Consider the following 23306-nt stretch of genomic DNA (forward strand, 5'->3'; position numbering starts at 1 on the left):
TCCAGTGTATCTCAAGTGAGAGTTACATAAATTAAAGTCACAACACTCAAATCCAACCCACAAAATGATCCTTTGGCTTTTTTTCATACTGAATACAGGAACAAAAGAAACAAATCTGAAGTGCTCACAATAGTTATATTATTTGTTGACATTTGCCGGCACAAAAAGAATAACAATAAGATGCGCAACATCCAAATTGTTCTCAGTGTGGCTTCAACAGAACTAAAGCCAGGTAAAACATCTCATCTCACTTCATACCAAAACATTGTGCACACAGATGGCAGTTGTTGCATAACAAAAACACACTGTGGACTCAAGCACCTCATATTTGACTGGTAACTGTCTGGGTGATTAAGTGGGGAAAAATGGTCTCTCTAGTAATCACATTTACTTGGAAAAGCAATGATTCATTTTTGGGGTTACTTTCAATTTCACTGAAACGGAATCAAACAATTTGCATTTTTTGGAATTGTTGTCTCTTGTTGATTCGTCTGGCCTACATAAAAGCAATTTATACTAAATTGCCTCTTTATACTTTGCTTGTGTGGTTCACTTTGCTTCACAAATAAAAACTCTTCATAAAAGGAAAGTAATTTCTTGGCTAAGTATGAGATTTAACTGTGTATTTTGCAAGGATTCATTTGCATTTGCACCACAATAAATGTCATTTTTTTTGCTTTGTTTTAACTACAGTTTTTCATGACTCGAATAGGAATATTATTTAATAATATTCCAAAAGTGCATTTGTACAATTAGGCTTTCTCCTACAATGGAAACTTGGTGACGATACAGTAACATCACTGACAGTTTTGCCCCCCACAACTTAAGTCATTCTCCAATGCAACCTTTAATCATTTACCTCTGGAGAGAGACGATTGCAGCCTGCTCGTTTTCATTTTCGGCCTGTGTTGTCCCCAGCACTTGCCATGCCTGCAGAGAAGCGGCAATAATGAGACCATGTGAGGAAAAGCTGGACATCCCTGCAAGAGAATTCTCCTTCACAATAGACAGCCCACAGATATTACTCTATAGACGTTTTGCTTTCACAAATCTCTTGTTATTAGATTAGAACTTTATTTCATCCCATATTCGGGAAATTTCTTGGTTGCAGTAGCAAGACAGAGACGAGACACAGAAGACATTGTAGACCTAGGTAAAAAAAACTGGAGCGACACACAGGAAGTCCACAAGGTGGGGACCTTCTGCTGACTGAGACTGAGGTTATGTCTGTATGTAAAAAAAAGTATAAATAAGAAAAAAAAAGTATAAAGAAGAAAAAAAAAAGTAAAATCATTTGAATTAAAGTATAAAGTACAAAGTAAAGTAAAAATGAATGTATTAAGAAATATTGTATGTATAATATAATATAATAATGTATTTAAAAAAAATAGAAAGGCTGTAAAACACGAAAAACAAATAAGAGTGGACAGAGCTGCTGCCGCCTAATGGCGCCATCTTGAAAAAATAAAAATAAAAAAAATAAAAAGATGAACTCATGATGCTCTATTTTTGGTTAATGTTACAGAAAATCTGGGTGAAGACACTTCTGCTGTGTTGTTGACACTAGAATTCCAAATAAGTGCTTGTGAATTATTGGAAAACAAATGTCCATTTGCCAAATAACGCAATACGACCCATTTTTCAAGGGGGTCTTCATTATGTTGAGCTGCAGTCTATAGCCTGAACTGGTCACTAGCCCACTTCAGTGCAAATAGAGTCAAGACCAATAAGCATGCTTTTGGAATAGGGGAGAACCTTATCAAGCAACAAACAAGGCTTGTGTGCTAACTATCAATTTAACTTAATTAACGCAATCACTGATTTTGATGGCAATGGATGTCCAATTGATTTCACCTCAGCGGGCTGACAATAAATTGCCTCGTTTTAGTGCCATTGAAAGTTATAGCTGTAAAATCCATTTTAACTTGAAGCCGCTGGCAGTGAATGATTACTGCTAATCTTCCCAATTCAAATGGATTGGTCGTCAATTGTCGTCAATTGCACCCTACGACCTTTCATTAGAAAATCCTAAACTGGGAAATACAGCAAGTTCCTTGAATAAGCATTAGAGGGCAAAATCTAAATCCATCATGAGAGAATATTAAATCACTTTTGTGTTTTGTCTCTGTAAAACCTCAATTTAAAACCTGTTAATGCTATAGCTAATCCTTTTGTATGCCTTTTTTTTGGCCCTGTTCTCTTAAATAAACGGAGAAATAATTTCTCAGAGGTTTCCTGATGGAGGAAACGCACCACAAAGAGCCTCAGGTGAATTTTGGAATCGTATTAGTTCCATACACCAAGGGATTATCCTTTCCCTGCAGAAATTGGCACATTTCTGTATATTCCCGGGGATACCAAAAGCACTTGATGTGACCGGCTTTGCTCTTTCAACCTGCAAAGAGGTCACTCCAGACTAGGAAAAGGGATGGTGGAAAAAAATGTAATGAACTGAGATTCATCTCGGAAGTCAAATGGAAACTCATCAAGAGCACGAGCAAGCTAGTCCCTTTTGTTAGAGTAAACAAAAGAATTTCGACACAATCAGGTCTGAGCCGAGTGCTCTGAGAAGCAAATCTGTCTCGCACAGTTGGCGGTCACCAAGCCATACTTTTTCAATAGTTTCCCTCAGCATGAATCTGCGATGATGGAGCGTTCTATTCCTACTTGCTACAGTCAAGTCGACCTATGCGATCTTGAAGAGTAAGCATATTTTGTGAAATGCATCTCACGTTGTGTTGGGGTGGAAAACAAACCTGAGGACGCCACAGATACATGGCATTTCCATTTATTTGGCTTGGCACTTTCATCAATGCATTCACCTCTGAATCGTGAGGGTCCTGAAGGACAGCCGCTTCCAGCATAAGCACCGCATTTGGCAAGTCTCCTTCTCGAGACTTCTTCAGCCCTTCCTCAAACGCATTAGGCAAGTCCTTATAGGGATTATCTGTGTGGAAGTAGTAACCCTGTCAGCAAAAAACAACACCAACAGAAAACAAGTTCAGTGGTGACGTCAGCGCCACTCGGATGCAAAGCTACAGCGAAGAATCGATCGTTACCGCATGGCGTAAACCCTGGACTGGGCTCCCTGGGGCTTCCCCCTACTCTTTAAATGTTAAACTTTGAATTTTCAGACGGTGATTACCCCAGCGTGTTTACGAACACTTCTGAGCAAGATGACTTTGAAAGAACATGCTCTGCGCGGGGATCAATCAGGAAGCCTGCAAGGCGTCTCTCTTAAGACTTCCTTATACGGGAAGGTCAGCTCAGGGGTGTTGAGCTCTTCCTTAAATCATATTTACTATTATTTATGCTATAGACTACTGAAACGTTTCCTTGCTGTTTGTGAAAATTCATGTTTCAACTGCCTAACCGCTGCCAGACATTTTAAATTTTATTTTAAATGTAGCAAATACAATTTCTTGCCCCATGAAAGGGTCTTCAGTAAGCCAAAGAACAGCATGAGATGAGGTATACAATATATTTTTTCCCTATTCTGTCTGTTATTCTTTGAAGCTTCGAACCTCAAATGTTCAATTGAACGTTGAGGTTTTCAGCAAGCAAGAGCTCAAATAGATAGGGGAGTTTTTCCCCAACATAACAACTTGCACATGAAAATCAGATTGTTTTCTAAAAATAGCCATGAGATTAATTTTGTATGGGGTTGTGAGTACACACTACCGTTTTGTAAGAATTGCATGGAATAATTAGAACTAGGAGTAATGGCGTATTTGGACTAGCTTTGAGCTAAAGTTATTTTTATGAATTGTGTGCATGCTTTATTTCACAATTATAACCATAAATGCTATCGTTTTTGCATACTAAGTAGAGAATATGTAGAAATATTCCAGGTTGAGGTTACTTGCTGCTTGTTTACTTATGTGGGTTTAAAATAGGAACAAAACTGTTCTTACTGTTATTGATTTGAGAGATACAGAATGATAATTTATTGTAGGTTGAGCCCCATTTTGAACATTCTAAATGCCAGACAATATTGACCTTCTCATAAGGAGAGACCGTAGAGGGAATCTGGGCTTGTTCATTCTCCGTCAGCCAGTTTCGCCGAGCCAGTTCCTCCCACTCTGCCTGCATCTTATCCCAGAACTCTGTATCCGACTACAGGCAACAGAAACAAAGGGGCAGGAGTGGGAGGGGAGAATGAAGCAAAGGGGGAGGAATCAAGGAAAGCAAGGAAACAGATTTGAATGAATGACTCGTGCACATTTTACGTCCATGTGACATTTGCATTTCACTTTGTAAACCACCTGCTGAAAGGTTATGTACTAAAGATGAAATATTTATTAATTATGGCCAGCCTTACCTGGAAGTTCCATTTCTGCATTTACAGAATAAATAAAGACACGCTGTGTGTGTATGTGTGTCATCAGTCTGCAATGAAACTATTATTTGTCTTTTCACAGGTCAAAGTTGAATAAAAGGCGTTCGCTTGCTCTTTCGGTGTGGCACGTTCATGTCAACATCGCTCGGGCAATTATCTATTCATGACAGTTTCCGCAATTCACGGCCAACTCGGGATGAATGAGCCAATCAGAGCAGAACAACCTCCTGCGCTTCACTTAGGGACGACTCCATTGTGAGAATCAAGACAGGGCCAAAGTATTTTCTATGATGTCGGAGCGCGTGCGCGGCAAGCGTGTCGACCGACAATGACGACTGGATCAGGGCCGAGAACTGCTGTAAAAGAGTGTGTCTGTGTCATAGGTCTTCTCATCTGCTCTCTTTGGAGGATACCAAATGACATGAGGCCATTGTGGCTCCTGAAAAGCAGCCAAGACAGGTAATTGGCAGCTGCTGACATTCCAAACCAAATTGCCTGAAGGTGACTTTTCATGGCTGACACATAATATGAACTTATTGACGATACACCATTATTGTAATTCTCTATTTTTGACAAAACATGTCCGGTGTCTGGCTAGCTTGTCCGTGAGATGCTTCTTTTCATGGCATACTTTAAAAATAATTTTAACTGGCTTCTTGAAATCAGCACTAGAATAACCTTTCCAGTCTCAATTTCAAACGTATGTGCAAATACAATTACATTTTTGAACTGTGAATATTTGTTTGGGCAGTTTTTCATGATTAAAATCACACAAAAAGTAGTGCACACACACACACGTACAGATACATAAACATTTATGTGTGTATATATACACACACACATATATACACATACACATATATATATATATATATATATATATATATATATATATATATATATATATATATATATATATATACATATACATATACATATACATATACATATACATATACATATACATATACATATATATATACATATACATATATATATATATATATATATATATATATATATATATATATATACATACATATATATATACACAGATATGTATGTGTGTGTGCAGTACACCATCAAAACCACAAACTAGTCTAATGTATATTCAAGCTGCTTCATTAAACTCTATTTAATTTATAAATGAGCTCACTCCCAAAATGCCAGAATGTACTGTAGTATGAAATATACAGTAGTAGTAAAATTGTTCTTTCTATATTACATAATACTGGGTTTGTCAGTTCAATTATGTGAAACAAGGCAAGTTAATTTACAACCCATGTAGCACTGAAGTGTATTGAATACCCATGTTGTTCAGAATGAACGGTATGAAGCAGAATGTAGTATGTTATAAAAATGAATGGGCTGCGCCATGAATACATGTTGACAACAGAAAATGAAGGCAATATCAACAGAGCTGAGGCAAAACCAAACAAATGTTTGCCTCAAGGGTACTTTGCCAGTCATTCATGGCATCCCAAACTACTGCACATACACGTTGATTATTAATCTTTGCTAGAGTAACAAGCATGCAGTACATGAGTACTATGTGCGACTTGTATCTTGATCTCAAAGGTGCAAAGCGTCATTTTTTTTTAATTTACAGACAAATTTTGCATGTAAATTCAAATGACCATTGCAAATAGAAAAACATCTATTCAAATGTATGTAAATGGGGTCTTATCCTAGTAAATCTACAGGAGTCTTTTGCACGTGAATGAACCAATAAGCAGAACACTATGTTGCCCTAGTGACTAATTGTCCTCATCCTCTCCTGCAACATTTAGGTAGCTCAAATTAACATACTCTATTCATTAATGTAGCTGAATATTGTGTTACTGGGGATTCAAAGGCATTAATTACATTATTACATGCTCTTCAAAGATATTTTATTTTATTCTATAGTGATCTTTTTTGTAATTTTTATTTTTTAGCTGATAAAATGCTATATAATGGGGTGTTTAGCTTCGCCCATCCATTTTAATAGAGCTTTTTTCTCAATTATGTCGCAGAGGAGCTTCAGTATATGTATTCAAGATGAATATGAAGCACACATTTTATCAGTCAATTAGCACTTTCCCTGCCATTGGTAGGGACAGACGTCCAATCCGTTTGAATTTGGGCGGGTGGCAGTAATTGCAAAGCATATACGCTAGACGAAAAGGCAGTCATAGTCAAATTTGATAGCTTCAATCAACTTTGGAGAACAGTGTAGGAATCCAGAGCCCTTAGGATTATTGAATTTACATTGCTCATTGACTATACATTTACTGGCAAGATCTCAGAACATTTTCAATGGAATCCATTGTTCCGCTAAAAGCTCTGCAAGCCTGAGAACATGCCTTAGAAAAAAGAAAGCGATAAAAGGGGTTATCCATCTTGGCCCTACATCCCAAAAAGTTTCATTACTCATGAGTGACACATGGAACTTCACCATCGTCTCCTGAGCAGGGCTGGCCTGGCCTTTCAGTGCTAACAAGCCCCTGACAACTATGCCCGGGTCCACACGGCTAGTCAGACTTAAATAGAAATGCGGAGACGCGATAAGGGAAAAACACACACTTAACGGTCGGTACAAACTGCCTCGGTTGTATTTTACCACACAATGCAATTACCAATGATGTGAATGTCGGTGATAACACATAGCTCAGCATGTGCAGTTTTCTGCTCTGTCGGCAGAAATACCAAGTAGCAATTTAGGGGAGCATTTATCGTTAGGCAGTTTGTCAACAAAAGGTGACGTTACAATGTTCAATTTGATTTGAATTGAACTTTTAGATTGTAAACTACAATGCGCAACTTGGAATTTGACTAAAACGTTAAGGTCAAACAAGTTTCTAAGTCAACTTTGCATGTCCACTTCTACTTTTTGTGATAAAATTGCAGAACGGGATTAATAACGTCAACAAACAACATGTTTCTATCCAGGCTGCTAAGTAAAATATGAGGGTCTTCTGTGAAAACTTGCCAATAAACAACAACGTTCTTGTTGTTGTTGTCGTCCTTTTAACATCTACTTGATGTGTCCTCCACTTACACTTTTAATTCCTACTACAAGATATTATTTTTTTTTGTGCAAAACCTAGCCACCAAACTGCAATCAGACTTCACTTTTCTTGCTGTTGAATTGAGGATAAAAGCATTGATTATTCACCTTGTTTATATATATGTGGATTGAGAGCACAATCTGGCAAACAACTCAGCATCTGATAATAAGCAAGACCACATTGTGCTGATCTTCTAAAAGACAATAGGTAATAATAGAGCCCACTCATCTTTAACCCAAAACAAGTGACAATTTATTCTACATTACCCAAGTGAAGCATAACAACACAAAATGCCGAGAGTAATTGAAAGTGCCCTAATGTAGCATGAAGAGATACTAACGCACTGAGAAAATGTTACATCACCCGCTATTATTCATCAATTTCAAACCATTTCAACATTCCTCATTTCAGCCTTCTATTTTGATCTGTCATGCCATAAAAGCTACATTTACTATAATCAGGGGCAATTTTATCAAATCGATGACATTTGGGAGAGCTTTTTCATCAGCTGTCTATGTGGCTCTAACTTTTCTTACATTTTTTTCCTGCTATATCTTAAAAAATGAAATGAAATATCAAATTGACTACTTCCAAAATGGTATATACCAAATGTATGCTCTTTACTCTATATTGCATCTTAGACTTAAAATAAACAACTGATTTTTTCTTAGAGATTATTTCCTTTTTAAAAATAAAATGCATTGATCGAACTTGTTCAAATTGGTTTTACCACTGCATTTTCTTTAGTTTATTCAGTTTATTTATACAGTTTATTCTTCCTATGCATTAATTTGATTTTCTTAAAGTGGCTATTTAAACTAACTCCCAAAATTTGGCCATTTTTTGGGAGTACAGGAAGTACTTGTCACTGCCTAATACATGACAAAAAACATAACAACAAAAACACATACAACATAAAAACACATTTTGAATGAGGAGACATTCTATAATTAATAATCAGTATAGTATATTTTCACCAATAAAAACTACTAGGTTAGGAATTACGGTAAGACTCTTATGCAGCAATCAACATTTTTTCAGTGCTCCTTGTCAGACAACAGAACGGCACAATCTCCAGCTTTTATATTTGTTTCTATTTCATTACTCTTTCTGTTGATGGAACCACTAGGCATGGCAATACTTTTGACCCTTTAGGGAATGCAAGAACTAAAATGATCTGATTGTGGATATTGATGAAAACTGAAACCCAAAGGGTGGACCACAAGCATGCAGGTTTTTCCATAGTTGAAGTCTGCCTCATTCAAAGTCTGGAGATCCTGTTACCAATCAATGATCCATGCCCCAGTGCTCTCTGTCTCTCTTCCTTTAAATATCTCCCACTCAAACATGGCCTCCAGCGGCTCTGACGACAAATATTGCGAGGGCTAAATGCTGACAGAATCTGTGACATCAGCGCTAATTTTAGGATGGAATCCCCCAAGTGGGCAAGTGTGCTGTACTGCTACTTTCACTTTCGGACCATTTTTCCTGTCTCCGCCGGCTCTATTATTTATTAACGCAGCATGCAACAGCATGTAGTCTTCGGTCAAGCAACTCAATAGTGCAGAGTTCGCTGCCAATATTGGGGAAAAAGTGGGCTTTGTATAGCTATTCTGAAAAAAACAGTGTGATATAGCTGACCTTGTACTAGACATGACATCGGCAAGGGTCGCGGGGGGTGCAAAGATTAGTAAACACTACCGAATGGTCAAGACTGCTACCAGTTGACCTTACTTTGTTTTAACTCAATGACTGCCAGCCCACCCCCTTAAAACAGAATCGATGTCTATTGCTATGAATGGCAACAAATGAAACAAAGTACCTTTGATAGTGAAGAAAAAGTTTTAAACAGATCAATAAAAGCTCATCACTGAACAGGAATGTTATTAAAAATGATGTGGACAAGGAGCCATTAAACTCGAAAAAAAAGGATTCCATGAGAACACGAAACTTTCACCGTAATAAAGTGAAGAGCCTTACTTTTCTAACCAGTGGTACAGAACAAAAATGCGCATTTCGTTGCTTCACAAGTGACAAGTATCGTGTAAACAAACTTCCATAAAAACAGCTAAAACCTCTGCCATGTAGCATGGCTCTCTCTCTCTACCCCTCTCAAGGTCAAGCGACAGTCTGCCTACCTCCACAGCAGCCTTGGCTCGCTCAAACTCCTCTTCTAGGGACTGATGTCTGGAGAGGAGGGCGCTGCCCCACCGCTGATCCTTGGTTAGACGAGCCTGTTACACAAGCACGTGCAAACGCACAATTCATAGCATATATTATGTACTATATGCAGAAACACAGTCCATTAATCATACATGTATAGCCCATTACTCACACGCAGGCACAAATTCAGCCAAAGGGAGACAGGCAGGGATCGTGTGCGGGGGTCAGCCTTGTCTGCTTTCTCAGGGACGAGTGAATATCTCCTCCTCAACAAAGCCCCTGACATGCTTAGCTCAATCACTCGTGTCAGCAGCCCAGCGGCCCAACCCTCATCCCCAACGCCGTGCTGTACTCAGCCAACCTCTCTCGGGTTCACCCCGTCCCGCCATCTGCTCTCGTGCACCTGCACGGTGCGATTGTACACCCCAAAATACGCTGACCGCCTCACAGGTCTCACTTCAAACATCTCATAGTTAAATCTAAAACCGAGCAGCTCAGCAAATTTGCAGTAATAGCTGCACATTAGCACAGCATAGGTTGAACGATTTCACGTTAAGAAGTGAGATTTATTGTAACGACTCTATGGAATGAAGATAGGGAAACATGAGGTCATCAAATCTATTTCAGACTCATGAATTAAAATGTCTATGTGGACTTAGCGTTGTCCCCTGGAATGGGTTACATAATCTCAGTGTGATGGATGGATGACAGTAATGTGCTGTTTTCATTTCATGTTTTTTTTCTATTTATACATCACGGTAGAGAAAATTCAGCCCAAAACCTGATAAAAGCCTCTTTACAAGCTAAGACAGAGCACGATAAAAAAAATAATCATTAGATTACGCTCACTATTAAAGATGTGAAGATACGAATAAGACCAATTCAGTGACTCACCTGTTTTTCATTCATCTTTTGGAAAAAAAGAATGGATCTCACACTGAGATAATTTTGCTTTAAAATTTGAACAAAGGACAGCACAGCACCCTAGTGGTTAGGACAAAAGCTTAAAAAATCTAAGGTTCGAATCTCATTCTCTGTTGTTCTATGTGCCTAGGACTGGTTGGAGACCAGTCCTGCATGTTTTGCCCAATCAAAATGGGATATGCTCTATTTCCCCCGGCACCCTAATAAGGATAAATTGCTGAAATGGATCGAAATAGAATAGAATGACATTGAATAGACACACATTTGCTAATGATTATACATGTATATAGTTTATACTAGTTGGATTTTGTCTACTTTTGGCATTTTGAAAAATGCATATTGAATTATTCTGTATTTTTGGTGGTATTTTCTATTTTATTCATCGATTTATTGTCTGCATTCTGAGGAGAAGTATTTGAGGGCAGAGAGACAAAATTCCAATGCATTTTAAGGAGATAGCATTCCTGGACAAAATCACTTTTTGACACCCAAAGAACTGTCCAATTGTTCTGTAGATTATTTTGCAAAATACACCCACAGTATTTTCACGCACGCTGTGTGTGTACTTTGGAGACTACACTATGAACTGTGCAACTCTTGAACGCAACTAATTTGGAGTACGGTGCTTGTTGAAACTCCCATCCATCTTGGACGGCTATCTTTAATACCAAATTAATCATTAATGGACGTGCTGAAAAGGTGACGTATGCTTAGCTAGCTCGATGAGATCAACACTAATGGGCTCAGAGTAAAACGGCTCAATAATTCATAGGCTATTAATCTAATAATGGCATCAGAAATAAGACCCCTTTGGCAGACCTGCACAGACATCCACCCAGCAAGAAAGCACTTGACATTTGGACCATGTAGCACCACAAGGAGCAATCTGGAATTCCCCAAAAGAGCCTTTCAGCATTAAGTTAAGCTGCTCATTTTGGAAATCAAATTTCATGAAATGGTGCCAGGCTATTTTTGCGGTGCAAATGTTGGAAGTCTTTCCATATGAAATGAAAGGATGCATAGGGAGGCTTACATGTCTTCCACTAATATACTGTCGGTTGAGCTGAAATGGAAGAATTGTAGGTGTTAGGTCAAATGATGGCGGAACAATCACACACAAACTTGAAGGGTTAACATGTAGTAATGGTTTGTTCCAGGGTCGTAATGTCAGTTAATAAATGTAATAATTGCAAGCAGGATCTCTTTTCAAGACTGATGACTTCAACAATAAAAATGATTGCTCCCAACAACATCACACTGAGGACTTACTTGAGACGCTAAAGCTGACTCTGGCTCCGCTTTGGTGTTTGCGTCCACACAATTCTTATTTGATGGCTCTAATTGGGTTTTACAGTCAATGGACCTAAAATAACACAGAAGTAGCTGAAATCAATTTTTACAATCCGATTTTTTGTCGTAGATCATTTACACTAGACATTTTAACATAGAATTCATCTACAACAAGACCATTTATGGTTATACTTTTAAATGTATAACTAGAATTAAATGTCACGAACAGCTTCAAGTCTAGAGTTCATAGATGTTGTAGATATGAACATTGCAGAACCTTTTGCATTAATGATCAGGCTTCTTTTAGTCCCCTTAAACATTGGGAAGTTTCTCTTACTCGTCCTTTACCCAACAGATGGAGAAACTGGTTTGCTCAGTGGAAGGTTAATGTGCAACTGGCAAAAGCAGAACTCACGGGTGTATTATGTGGAAGAGCTCCATTGTGAAATTAGCACTTGCGCTGTATTTTTCAGCAAAGTAAATGGATACTCTAAGAAAATAGGGCCCTTCAGCATACAGAAATTACACCATTATTTTCCAGGACAATGGTTACCATAGAAATTCATTCGAGGAGTTTTTGGATGAACGCCGTCTTTCCAATTTCCACTTTCTGTTACCATTTCGCTCGGGGTTGGGGTTCAAGTCTTCCCATTTATCCAAAGGTGAACCACTGATTGCTGAAAACAGAGGTAAGAATGAATAAAATCACTACTAAGCTGGTTGAATTTAGGATAGGAGGCAAGAAAAATATTTTAAAGTTGTTTTTAAAGTAAGTTAAATGGAAATTTGGACAGAAAAAACACTAAGAGTCTGAGATGTCAAACTAAGTGCAAAAAAAGGCAGTGCTCTAAAAATATCAACTACTGGCAGTTCAAAGATGTTTTTTCCTACAAATAGAAACAGGGATATACTTGATGCCATGAATTATTTACTTCACTGCTGTTAAATGAATTGCTTAATTAGTTCCTGGTGAGTTCTTCCTCACTATGTTTGCACAGCAACCATACCGGAGTCCAGTGACGCCCTCTCTGGTGTCCGCGTCCTCTGTTCTCTCTCCACCTGGATGAGCTCTGTTTCAGCAGTCTTTTTTCTTTGCGGGCTGCTCTGCTTTTCACGCCGGGACGGACGGGGACTCTTCCTGTCTTTGTTGTTTTTTTGCTCGCTTGGCTCACTGAGGTCCAGTAGATCCAATGTTGACGACAGAACTGCCAAACACAACATTTTTATTGGAACTTCCATGCTCAGTAAATCTGAATTTGTTTAGCTGTTTGATAATTTCCAAACTGGCTTCAATAGGGAATGCGATGCCCAGATGGAGCAGAAAGCACAAATTATTTCTCGTCTTCCCAGGATACTCAATTCCTGCCAATTGTAGACTTTAGATTGCAATATCTTGTATCTGGTTAATAAAAAGTGCTATTCTCATCTGAATATGTCAGATATCTTCTTATAAATACATACATTGCAAATTGTGAGCCAGCAGAAATAGCAACTTAAAGTCACGGCTTATGCTAATTAAAAAAAAACATCTTTAAAAGGATATGTAATGAAAACACTGAAATAAAAGAGCAAGCAGCATCTTAGCCACCATTAGAAACATTAACTTTATACTGGCATGAATTTATATATTTTGACCATGATAAAACTCACTGCAATGTATCAATTATTCAAGGAACAGATTTGAATGGTGGAAAAAAAACTTTTTTGTAAAAAAATACATGGATATTTATTTGTCTGTCGATGACTTCAGATGACAGCTTTTAGGTTGTCTAGGGAGAAAAATCTAGGTGAGTCAGCACCTAATAATATGGTGCTATTGTTTTGAAAGAAATCTAAATATATCTCAGGCCTACAACGAGGATTGTCGTTCTATTTAATTGACTTTCATGATACATTTTATGGCCTCAGGAAGGGAGGCCAATGGCTCTTGTGTGCAATTTCGTTTCTTTTCTTTGACATCCAAATTAACTACATTTTCTGACATCACGTCGCATAACATCACATATTTTTCAGTTGCAGAGTTTAATAATCAGAATTGCCAGTACCTGACATCGAAAAAAAGAAATAAAAATCAACACTATAATTGTTTTTTTTAAATGACGTTGACAATTTTCTGAATAGCAATATCCTACTGTTTTGCATCATCAGTTCCATTAGCATCCTGTAATTGCACTGTTTTTCTCTGATTGCCACTTGTATTTATTTAGGTGTACATTTTCATACAATGGGTGGTAACTATTAAAATTCACATTTGTAGAATCTCAAGGCAAGACCCCCACCCACCCCCTAGAGCTCAAAGCTGCAAAAGGATGACAAGATAATTGGCATGCTGCTGTTTCATGATAACCAGCTGAGAGGGTTTGTTGACTGAAATCTGGGTGTAATCAGAGCGTATGCTTGTCACCCGTGACTTACGCTATTTAGATGACATGCACAATTACAAATATTGGGGCGATGCACTCAAGGGAGGACATTGCCTGAAGAGAAGTTTGCATGAAAAAGAAACAAAGAGGTTCATTTCAAAGCGGGTTTTTCTTAATGTTTTGACACCCTGGAGAATGCCATTTAATGAGACTGGCAAAATGACAATGACTCAGACTGTGAGGTCTAATTTTTATATCAGCATTTTTGTCATGGTTCTTGGGTGGAGACCTGAGTGGATTGCCCCACTGGAGATCACATACTGTTGGTTTAAATGATGAAATGATGTCATCAGTTGTTAAACCACTACCGCATGTTGAAGATCAGTGTTGACAAGCGGGTGATGAGAACCTTCTCTGGCATTTACGAATTTTAGCTTGCATAGAGACACCAGTGGTGACGAACAACCACAGTCTTGAGGAGTTCTATTACAGTTATGCTCGTTCATTATCAGAGTGAAGCTCCATTACCAATATTCATTCATTCATTCATTTTCCAAACCGCTTATACTCAAGGGTTGTGGGGTGCGCTGGAACACAGGCCGGGGATACCCTGAATTGGAGAAGGACGACCATACCTAGGGCCAATTGAGTATGTTCAACCAGCCTACCATGAACGTGAGAAGAAACCAAAGTACGTGGCAAAAACAGGCCGAGGTGCTAACCACCCCTCCACCGAGGCAGCTCCATTACCAATATGTATTCCTCTATCTAACATAGTGCTTTTTTATTCTGCTTTATTTTTTATCTTGCATACTACACTTGAAATGTCTCTGGCAGTAAAAAAAAAATCTGTACAGCGATCCATTGGTGGATTTGCATATATTTGAACTTGTAATTAAAATTCTGCATTGATTTTCTTCGCTTGCTTACTCCTGCTCAACATTATTCACTGCTTCTTGAGTCCATCACATTGTGTGACAGGCTGACAAAGGATCACACCAAAATCCAGTTCACCAGAATGTATTTAAACTGTGGGAGGATCCTGCTTTTGCATAATAGGATGAATCCTAGGATGCATGAAAACGTTGCAGTTCTTTTTTGTTGATCAAAAAAGACTCGCAATCAATCAACTGTACACGTTGTGAGAACGATTGATATTAGTGACAAAAGAAAGTATGTTAGGTGTTTGAGAGAAGTAAGCAAAGTGTTTGCAGAACCACATCGGAGTGTCAATCTTTTGTACCTGCGGTGTTAGAGGTCACTGGCCGGGAAAGCCCATCACACTTCGTCTCGCAAAGAAAATCGTCAATGGATGGGCTCAGAAGCGGGCGACTCTCTTGTTGCTCACCCACCAGCTGAAAGCACAAAACCACAAAATAATTTTCAAGTTATAAAAACCGAATGTTCTATCCGGCAAGCATGAGAAGTCGTTGTTAGACAAGAACAGGTAAACAATGCATATTCAACTAGAAAAACAATAAGTAAAAGCAGCACTAACATAACAGCAATAATAATATAGTAAATACTAATGTATATATTTTTTCTTTTCTTTTTTGCCATCGACTTTAAAACTAATTATTTCAGAATTAGTGAACAACAACACATCATGAATTAACCAGTCTCTACTGTAAGCTTAATGAGCTTGTTTCAGATCTACTGGATGAGTCCCAAACAATAACAGAACATTGCTTATCTCTCTTCCCATACCATCCAAATGCAATTTTTTCTTTCCCCCATTGCAATACAGCAATCTTCTAGTGCAGCCGTAGAATGTTTCCCCATTCAATGCTGCCTTCTTAAAGTAAGGACCTTCAAGGCTGAATCAGTGAATCCTAATTTTGGAGCCAAGAGCCTATTGTGTCCTAGAGGAAAGGTAAGCGTCGGTGTCAGCTTGCGTGTTTGGCAGCAAGAAAACTTGACATTTGCGGTTGCCCTCAGGGCTGTATTTCAATGTGGAATTTTAATGTGTATTAAAATCCAAGCCATTTTAAATGATGCATAACACAGGGAATCTTGACGTCTGCTTGGGTTGGTGCACATTTGGTTTCGAGAGCCTGTGTTACTTGGCCAACAAAGTGAAAATGTAAATTTGAGAGAATGGATTATTATTGTGTTCCACATTAATTTTTTGGTGCTGCAAAAGAATGAGCCAGTGGAGGTAATTTCACTAAGCTGTTTTTGAGCATACACTCGATGTTGCGGTATAAGTGACTAAGGGCTTACTTACTATGCTTCTTGACTGATTGAAAGTTTGTTTGGATATGTTTGATTGATTAAGACTCCAGATTAATAATTGAATACTGACCTTTTACAGAGGCAATGAGTCTGGCTTAATTAATTTCATTAATGTTATCTTATGTTTCACAAACAAGCTACGTAACAATTAGTGGGGAGAAAAATGTGGTAGGCAAAGACACACAGACACATACACCAAGTTACACATTACAGACACATCCGTCAAATGACATCCTTCTGCCCTAGCGAGCACCGAGAATAGATGATTGGGTGCGATCCTGTCTCGATCTGTTCCCCGTCACGATAGTCTAGCCCTGAAATTGCGCCTTTGACTTTTTAAGGCCGTCTTAATAGAGGGCTCCAAGTCTCGTTTGCTTTGTTATTCTTTTCGTTCTTGGTGAGGAGACTAACTAGTCCTACATTATTTTGGAATGAATCCAAATTCAATTTGGTATACTCTATAGATGTATATGCATTTTTTTTGTTCTGTGGGCTTATTAATTATGCATCAATTAATTGCAGATTTATGGTAGCTCATGAATTCCCATTTAGTCTGTTGAGCTTGAGATATTCAGAAATAATTTTGTTAAAGACGGGCAAAAAAATTAGATTTCTTTGTACTATTTATTTTTTTGCTATTCATAATACAATTAAATGATAAAATAGGCACAGCGTACATTATAACTAGGGACATATGTTACTAAATGCCAATTTTCTTGTGCTAGCAAAAAAATCTGCTTGGCATCTGTAATAGTTCCTGCTAGCCTTTAAATCTGGACTACTTTTACAACACTTTTAATTTGGGTATATTAGGCCAAATTGATAGATGACATACAATCGGAGTCCATTGGAGTACCACAATTCTGCCTTGTAAGACCTATATCTCAGCCCTTTGAATAACTGGAAACCAGTTTACTCTTTGTACTCTACCACTCACTTAAAGTCAACTGGGATAGGATCCAGAAACCCACGTAAAAATGGATGATTTGATGTTATGGTTACCTTGAGCTACACCAGGCTTGTCATTGCTATCTGAAAATACCTGGAGGCATGTTTTTTTCATTCATTAGAGATCCCATGTATCGCTCTCGGCGCCACCTCGGGAAGGCAAAATAATATGAAGACATTCTGGATTGTTCAGAGAAATAATAATCCAACAAATACGTTCTAGGTGTCATTTTTCAAAGTGTCTACCTGTGATTAAAAAAAAAAGAAAACTGCACTGAGTGTTAGGGTGCAGGGAAAAATGTATCAACGATACAAACGCCGTTCGTAAATGCACACATTTACATTAGAAGTGTCAATGATAACAGGACACACATTAAAACTGTAAATGATAACAGGAGACACATTAGAAGTGTAAATGATAAGCAGAGACACATCCTCCGAGGAATATAAATTTTTGTTGTGGTTGCAAAATTGTTTTCTTGGTGACATGTAAGAGTTGCTTTCAACCAATAAAACTGGAACCATTTTTCACATCACCCTTTATTTTGGGTTAAAGTAGACCAGATTGATAGAAGACGCAGGACACGTTTCCTCCTTATTTTAGACTCCAGGAACGTAAAAATATCTGCGTACGCCAGTCTTTCTGCTGTCAGTCCCTCCGGAGTGATGTTTACAGTGTTATGACTGAGTGAAGGTCAGCCAAGTCAATCAAAAGACCTGCATGCAGCCATTTCCATCTTATCAATTTTTCAAAAGGTTTTTAGACAATATGAAGATGTAGACAGTTGACTGATGCTATAGGTTAAATTGTAACTCAGTCGGTTAAACCTTGATGCCAGATAAACTATAACGAGTGCCAACCGGACATAGAGCCAATTTTAGTGTGATTGGCTCTCACTTGGCGCTACCAGCAAGAATCTTGAGACCACTAGAACATGATCAGTTTTCTATGGTTGCGTACTGTGGTGTCACTAAATGTACAAAATATTCACAATTTTAAATGTTTAAAGTGGGCTCTGAATGTTTTGTTCCAGTTTATGAAAATTACCTTGCCATATTGTATAACATAGTCACCGCAAAATCCAGGTTATTACTATATTGTCAAATTTTAACACTTATAATAGCTGACAGATATTCATAAAATGGCTAATGCCGATTGAATATGGCAAAAGTCCGGTACAAAGACAGCAAAAACAAATTGTCTTTGAATTTCAAGCCTGGTTGATCCTGTAGATCTAGCTGTGAAATGTCATAAGCGAACTCAGGTTACATGATCTAAGACTATCCATACTTATTCACAATTTGATTAAGAACAGCATCTCAATGGGGAATATGAGAACACGTCTTCTCTGCCCCAAAACATCTGGAGAATATGGGAAATTGTTTGTCCATATTAAATCTGAGAAATTGTTTTGTGCAATAGTGGCTGTCAGGTAGCAGACAAACACTAATTAAAAGCCCTGTGCTAGCTCTACAGGGAGGTGAGCTTGCAACATTGAGGCATTTTTCTTTGTGCCTCCATGCAAAGCACCTCAACAATTTGTGCTTTAAGGGAAAAAAATCCTTTCATCTAGTAACTTATGTAATGGAAAACTTCTACTAATTGCGTCACTTGGGCTTCACTCAAGAGAGCCTTCAAAGATTGCTATCAGGGGAATTTTAGAAACTTGTCAGATCCTTCAAGGTGAGATTGGAATAGGTTATATAAAGGAACATTTTTAGAAAAGAATAAAGTTAGTGGTTCGAACCTGGGCTCCTTTTACAGACAGTTTCATTCAGTTCTTTCACCTTCAGTTTGTATTGAATAATTTGGTCTTTGCTTGGTACGGATAAAGTAATTTCATTCCGAGTGAATTGTAGTCACTCCCAAGTGTTCTATCACAACTACATATATGTACATATATTTTACTTGAGGTTTTTGCAACCAACATTAGAAACAATAGTTTGGATTGAAATTGTTTGGATTGTTTTTTACCTAGGTCTACAATGTCTTGTGTGTCTTGTGTCTGTCTTGCTACTGCAACCAAGAAATTTCCCGAATACGGGATAAAATAAAGTTCTAATCTAATCTAAAACATTGGTAACATATCTCAGACCACCTGTTGCGGTGACCTTTTTAGATGTCTGTCAATCTACTTCATAGATTATTGATATATCATAGGCAGACCAAACAACTCAAACATTCTTCTAAACTTGTAAAATTGAGGATTTCTTTACATTCGAGGTTGAATTTATTTTGCAAGTCACAATTTTCCTGGCAAACAGGCAGTTTTTTTTATGAGGCGTAAAGACAGATGTTGTCATGCAGTATTTTTACTCATGGGAATGAGAGTGTTTTTATAACCCCTTCCCAAGTGTGTGTTTCTTTCATCCAAGTGAAGGCTTTCTGGGAGGTTATGTTCGGGACACTCACCCCTGAGTCAGTACAATCAAGTGAGATCTGCGGAGTAATGCGCTCTACAAATAAACTTGACTTGACCTGATGTGTGGTTTGAGGATCTTGAGCCTGTCACTTAGCCTCTGTCACTTGCCAAGTGACACCAAGTTAAGACGCAGTACACCTTAAAAATGTATGCTAAAGAGATGTATACTATATATATTTTGGACATTGGACAAAAAAAGATGTTGCATGCGATTTCTTGTGTCAACTTAAAAACGATTCAATCTATAGTCAACACAAGCTTTACACAGCATAGATGTTATTGACAAGTAGGTCAAATTGGAATGAATTAAAGTTGAATTTAGCGCTGAATTGATTTATCAATAAGGATTTCAAGAAGTTTCTTTTTTTACACTCTAAGCTAATATCAAATACAAACAACCAAATTGTTTTTCTTTCTTCCCATGGTTCAAGCATAAATTATTAAGCAACTGCTCTCTGAAACAAAATACTGTCTTAAAACAGCTGCTTCCATCAGAGTGTACTACACTGAAAACAGACTTTCATACACTCACTCTTAAAATACTCAGAAATACTGCATTTGAAACTTTTGGTTAAAAAATGAAACACTAAATAAATAAAAGACATAAAATAATTTGGCAACAACAACCCCTGTCACCGATAGCTGTCTTGGTATTGACTAACATCTGAATGCAAAACTAAAAACAAAAATCTCCTCCACTTAATTGATAAAGACATTCGGTAGACCTAAAATATTTTAACATCAAGCATATGTATGTTCACATATTTGAGGAACATATAGTTGAAAAAAAAAATTCTTTCCTCCGCCGTAACAGTACTGATATTGTAATCTAAAATATCATAAATATGGTGTTGTGCATTTTCAATCTGCTGTCCAAACTATTCACAATAAACGGGAATACGGAGCCTCAGGTATAAATGGTTGCGTGACAGCTTGTCAAACAAGACATTGGATCAGTTGAATAAAAAACATGTTGCAGGCTATAGAATCAGATGGGAATGCTAGATGACATAAAGAAGCACATGCATTTGTTTTATCCAAACGCAGTCAGGCAGCAAAGAAGCACAATACGGAGCTTAATCGGTACAGGTGTACTGTATGTGTGTGTCATTAGAAAATACTTTTTGATGTACTGCTTATGAGGTGTTAAAACTTAATGAGGAGGTTTATCAGATTTGATTAGTGAGATGAAATGCGCATTGAACCTTTTGGTAATCCCTTCTGGAAACACACTAATAGGATAAATATTGATGTGCAGGGCTACAACATCAGGTTTTGCATTGTAATGAAAAGAGTGATAATCATTGTGTTGGGTTTCTACTTTTCTGATTAAAGATGTCAGAAATAACTCCTCTACAATTAAATTAAAAAAACACCAGCATTTTTCCTTTGCTGAAAAAGTAATGCAGTTGATATTCAAATGTGTGAACTGTTACAGTTTTACCAAACTTTGTGCTTATTTTTTAAAATTCAATTGGTGTTATAATCAACTGACTAAATTACAATTCCCTTAGCATCAATTGTAACAAATTGAAAGTCATTTAACCTCGAGTACATGAAAGTGAATCCTAGACTTAACCCTATAGCCAAAGTTGTTATTAAGTGTGCAACAGCACATCTTTAATCAACAATAAATGTCTTAAGTAAGTGTATCATTAGTATTATAAATAATGATGCACAATGGTATTTGATTCCACTCCATCCCAATACAGAAACCTCTGTATTTACAACTGTCACAACATAATAACAAAGTTTTGTTATTGCATCTGCACAACCAGCATAGGAGGACAGCTTGGAGGCAGCACATGTTCTGAAATGGTTCTGCCCACCTTGTTAGTCACCGTGAGGAGGGGCTTCCCTTCAGATGACGCCTTACTTGGTATCTCCTTCAGGACCATGGCAACAGTCTTATCTGCAGCCCTAGAGTCTTTGCCCTACAACAGTGAAATCAACAATGACTTGTGTCAGGACAGTTCAGTGACAACTCAATACTTTGCCTCTTATCCAGGGTGCCTTACATACAAGACTTTATCTTATGATGATGGAAAAACTACAGTAATGTGAGTCTCTCCACGGTTACAAAACATCCACAAGACTATGACGATGAAAAGTCACTACACAATGTGTTGGGTTAAGACTTTGATAAGCATGATTATCCACAACGGTACTTATCGTCACTATGATGGTGGATTGACGCATTGAGATTTTACATTGATAAATGGGCTTCAGTTGTTGTGTGTGCGCGGAATGTCGACCACCACTTAACGTAATGATATACCTCCATGTTTACACATCTGCTTATAGCCAGCAATGCACCACATCAGAGGAAAGTGGTGCAGCAAAAGGGGTAAACAGCTAATATTCATTATGAACTTTCTTGTACTACTACATTAGAATGCATATAAAAATATTAATTTTCTGATAATAATTATTGGCTAAACAATGAATCTTTTTCAGTACAGTGACTTTTTGGTCTATAGTGAAAGGAATATTTAAAAAAAAACGTGTTGGAACGGGTAGGAATCAAGATTGGCCCAAGTAAAACATAATAGTTGTGCATAAATAAAAGTTGTGAAGAAGGAAGAAAGAAAGTGAAGGTGGAAGACTTTACATATTTGGGGTCATTAGGCCAGAGTAACGATGAGAATGGTAAGCAGGTGAAGAAAAGGATCCAAGCAAGGTGAAAAGGCTAGAGGAAGGTGTCACAGGGTTTATGTGACACAAGAATTTCTGCTAGAACAAAAGGCAAAGTTTATACGACAGTGGTGAGGTCAGCCCTGATATACAGTTTAGAGACAATGACAATAAAAGGAAAGAGAACATCAAGCTGGAGGAATTTACAATATTAAGTGGGGAGAGCAGGTTGGATAAGATCAGAAATGAATTCACCAGAGCAACAGTGAGAGAGAGAGAGCAGACTTCGATGATTTGAGCCCATCCAGAGAGAGATGGTGAGTATATTGGTAAAGTATTACAAAAGGAGCTACATGTAAAAAGATCAATCCGCAATTGGTGTTAGTGTTAGGGAGGAGGATGCAAAAAAGACTGACGTGGAAAAGAATGACACGCTGTGATGACCCTTAATGGGACAAGCCAAGAGGAAGAAGAGAAGAAGACACTAACAAACCATAATTCGTAAGGTAGCACTCCTGCTTCATAATTGAAATGTGATACAATGAAAGTAAAAACTGAAATGAAATATGAAAAAAAAATCATTACAAGGAAGAGGTTTCCTCAAATATGTTCATACAATTTTTTTTTAGCAGCAGACCATTGTACAAACTGTTGGATTTAGAATTCAGGAGGGACTAATGGATTAATGGCATTTCGATTCATTTCATGGGGAAAGACAATTTAAGGTAACTGCTTTGACTTACCAGTGTTGTCCCATAACAAATTAAAATGTGTATCTCAAGGTAACACTGAAGTTGGAAACAGACTGTTTGAATTTGGAGGCCCCGCTTTAGTGCCTTTAATAAAGAATGGAATGGAATAGCTTTATTTGTCATTGTAACAAGTACAACGAAATTGTGTTCCAAACTAAGCAATCTTTTCTCGCGAATGACGTGTC

General features: G+C 37.7%; 1 protein-coding gene across 3 annotated transcripts in view; it reads right to left on the reverse strand.

The window, feature by feature from the left end:
* pex5la (peroxisomal biogenesis factor 5-like a) overlaps positions 1-23306 on the reverse strand; it is a 56535-nt gene that overhangs the window by 6100 nt on the left and 27129 nt on the right. Inside the window, exons 2-11 of one of the 3 annotated variants that reach the window (XM_077607761.1) lie at positions 21565-21669; positions 15373-15484; positions 12774-12971; positions 12320-12443; positions 11746-11839; positions 11510-11539; positions 9528-9623; positions 4000-4116; positions 2823-2966; positions 860-930 (exon numbers count right to left, since the gene is read on the reverse strand). In XM_077607761.1, coding sequence (XP_077463887.1) covers positions 860-930; positions 2823-2966; positions 4000-4116; positions 9528-9623; positions 11510-11539; positions 11746-11839; positions 12320-12443; positions 12774-12971; positions 15373-15484; positions 21565-21669 — 1091 coding nt within the window. The remainder of the gene's footprint in view (positions 1-859; positions 931-2822; positions 2967-3999; positions 4117-9527; positions 9624-11509; positions 11540-11745; positions 11840-12319; positions 12444-12773; positions 12972-15372; positions 15485-21564; positions 21670-23306) is intronic. The other 2 variants (XM_077607763.1, XM_077607762.1) reach the window with 2 other exon arrangements.

Source organism: Stigmatopora argus, chromosome 8, assembly GCF_051989625.1.
Source record: "Stigmatopora argus isolate UIUO_Sarg chromosome 8, RoL_Sarg_1.0, whole genome shotgun sequence".
In the NCBI taxonomy this organism is placed as follows: Eukaryota; Metazoa; Chordata; class Actinopteri; order Syngnathiformes; family Syngnathidae; genus Stigmatopora; species Stigmatopora argus.